General features: G+C 27.4%; 1 protein-coding gene across 1 annotated transcript; it reads left to right on the top strand.

The window, feature by feature from the left end:
* Positions 1 to 158: 158 nt before the first annotated feature.
* LOC132751982 (uncharacterized) lies at positions 159 to 2,503 on the top strand (the record flags this gene model as incomplete). The annotated part of the gene is given in 1 exon segment (XM_060742215.1): positions 159 to 2,503. A coding segment is annotated over 1 exon segment (425 nt), but the record flags the coding sequence as incomplete, so codon positions are not given.
* Positions 2,504 to 3,353: the final 850 nt, after the last annotated feature.

The following is a 3,353-nucleotide window of genomic DNA, read 5'->3' as shown; positions in this document are numbered from 1 at the left end:
AAAAGTGTGTGTAAGCAATGTCCAACAAATTAAATTAATTTTCAAAATAAAATATCAGTAATTACATATAAGTATTTATTCCCAGTTTCAGCTACATTTTAATTTTTCCTCTATCATGGTTTTTTTGTTGTAATAATCTTTGAAATTTTGCTTTCTAGGTAACACAAATAAAGATTTTTTCGAGACAATTGATGTGAAAATAGAAAATTCTGGAGAAGGAAACACTCCACCCAATGAAAGAATATACCAAATATTAACCAGCTGGAGACAGGCCACCCCAAACGCTCAGTTGAACGATATTCTAGACGCATTGAAGCACTGCAACCTTAACGCTTTATGTATTAAGCTTATAGATAAATTAAAAGATAAAAATCTGTTGGACGCTGATATTGATGGCGATTTTCTTGATACAGTGACTGCACGAAGTGGAAATGACAATTCACTATCTCCAGGAAATGATCTGTCCGTTCAAGATGCTGTCATTTACATAGAAGACAATGATCTAGCGTACGGTGGACATGTCGTAATGGAAGATCTTAAATCTTTCAAATATGAAGATGATGATGCTGGGTGTATAAGTTAACGAATGACATATAAATATTAGTTTACAAAAAATATAGACAATTCATTTATAAGACTATGACAAAGATATTGTCACATAAGTGCAGTAACGGGTGTACTCCTTCAACTATTCATAGGAGTTAACCTATTACTGTACTAAGATGACGATATAATGCATGATATTTTGGCTTGCAGTTACAACTAAACTGAGCCTGGACTGTTTTCAATTTTTGTCGTGTTGGGCTTTCTTTAGTGAGTTTGGTTATCTCTATTTTATTATAAAATAGGTGCAAAGAATGGTGTTGGTAGATAATTTTACAAGAGGCATTGCCTGAATAACCGTTCAATCCTTTACCCTGAAGTTCATAAATAAATTTGTTTCCGTTTTTGGACCGGTCTTTACTGCTGGCAAAGGCTGATCTTTTTCCAAACAGGGTAAAGGTTAAACAACTATAAAAGGCTAATATAAATCCATTACGTAATTTGGGCATACTTGTTTTACAATTAATTTAAACACTGTACACTATTACATTGTTTTAAAGTTACAACACTAAACTTTATAGTATATATATATTTAGTCATAAATAATTAAGTTATTACGAGTAAGTTATAACAATGGATATCAACATTTTTTTTTAAATCGTTCATTGTTAATTAAGTAATGTCACTTTTTTACTTAACATATTTTATAGTCATACAGTATTCAAATATTGCTGCGTTTATTACGTACTTGTAATACTTAGATGATATTGAATGAGTATAAGTTCAATACTGAATTAATTGAAAAAGTTGAATAAAATTAAACTGGCGACCATATTACTTTATTCAACAAGTTCAATAAATTCAGTAATGAACCTACACGAATATAATATTCTATTTATTACATACACAAAATAAGACTGATTAAAGTGAAAAAATGATCTCTTTTTTATCATTGAACAGGACAGATATCTTATTTTACAGCTCAGCTTCATATACATCTATGTAACCATGCATGAATATATGAAATATATATCGTAAGACATGTTTTCATCAGTTTACTAATATCTTGCCTTATTTTACTTACAAGGAAGTCGAGGATTTTGAAATTCTATATTATGCATATTTAAATGTATTTGATATCTTTGAGTTTCAAATTTTTTACTTTTTATAACGTATTTTGACATATATTTTGTAATTGATAAATATACTAATATCATTGTCTAATTTACATACAGAAGAAGTGAAATATATTTTGCCATTGTTTATATATGTTTTAATATCGAATCCTGTTGTAATCGTGAACTGTACATAATGTATTTTTACATTTAGTACACTATTAAATTGTTTTGATTATTACATTTAAGAAGAATGCCTCCAGATTCATGTTAATTTTCACGAAAGTTTTGAAAATGTTTTTAAAAGTAAAACATAATGAAGTGAACATAAAAAGTGATTTTCACATTGCCACGGCACTTACACTCCACGATATTCTTTCAAAAGACAAACATAAACTGTGTTATGCTAGTTTTATGTATTAATATTAAAATAATATGTATTGATATTGTCATGACATTGTATTAGTATTGCCATTATATATATCTATAGAGTCATAATATGTATTAATATTGCAATTATATGTACTAATATTGCCATAAAATGTAATAATTGCTATCATATGTATAAATTATTTTAGTATTTTGTGAAATAATTTATTTCTGATGCAGAATAACTGTAATATTTGTTCTAAGTGTTGTATAAATACAAATGTATACTGCTGTATATTTATGAATAATTAGTTTTACATGTTATATTTCATTAATTTTACGAACATGTACTTTTAGAATATGACATATGTCAATGGTATGTTTTTTAATCTGAATCTTTTGAAGGTTTAATAAATATCATTAATTGTTCTTCTCAGTGTAATAAATTTTAATAATTGATATGATGTAAGAAAAAACGGAAGAAAAACGGTTGTTTTTTTTTCCTTTTGTGTATTTGGTTTGATTTTTGCTTAACATTGTAAATATCAGATGGCCACTTTTTAGCTTTACAGGCGCGAGCGGGCACCTAAGTAAAACCACTAACATTACGTTAGCTAGTTGACAGCTTCCTCAATGAAGTAATTCAAAGTTTCTTGCAAATTCGACTCCATAGCGGTAAGGGGCATACGGTTTGATATCAAGGACATTTACCACTTGGCCAACAATGCCCCTTATTTCGTTTAACATACCGTTTTGTTAAATCAGTAAAAATATATTTTAAGCGGAACTAGTTATATCTCAAAACATTACGTATTTCATGACTGGTTATTTTAATATAATATGTACTAATAAAAATAGATTTTTTAAAAAATCAGATTCCTCAGTGCCATTCTCAAACTCTCTTTGTAAAAACAGTTGTACGACAAATTTACACTTCTTTCATTACATATATCTGTGAAAAAATTAAATAAATTCTTTAAAATATTGATTTTGAAATAATAAGTTAAAAATACATTGTAAGTGAAATAAGTAACAGAGGATTTGACAGCAGACTGTTTTCTGTACTTTTATCATGTTCATAATTTTATCAAATAAAAACAAATAAAAAACAACAACAAACCAACAAATAAAATGTTAAGCAAGAGTATATTTAATTAATTTTGATGCTCTTCATTAGAAGATGATTTAATGTTTAAAAAAAACCTTTGTAATCATTGCCTGGAAATGAGACCATTTCATAAGATTTCTGTAACCTCTATTAACATTTAAAATGTATCATTCTATTTTGATTCAAAATAATTATCCAGTTTCCAATTTTATTGTATG

Source organism: Ruditapes philippinarum, unplaced genomic scaffold (assembly GCF_026571515.1).
Source record: "Ruditapes philippinarum isolate M1 unplaced genomic scaffold, ASM2657151v2 ctg3461_1_1_1_1, whole genome shotgun sequence".
In the NCBI taxonomy this organism is placed as follows: domain Eukaryota; kingdom Metazoa; phylum Mollusca; class Bivalvia; order Venerida; family Veneridae; genus Ruditapes; species Ruditapes philippinarum.
The sequence above is the reverse complement of the archived record's forward strand: the minus strand, read 5'-3'. Positions and strand labels throughout refer to the sequence as shown.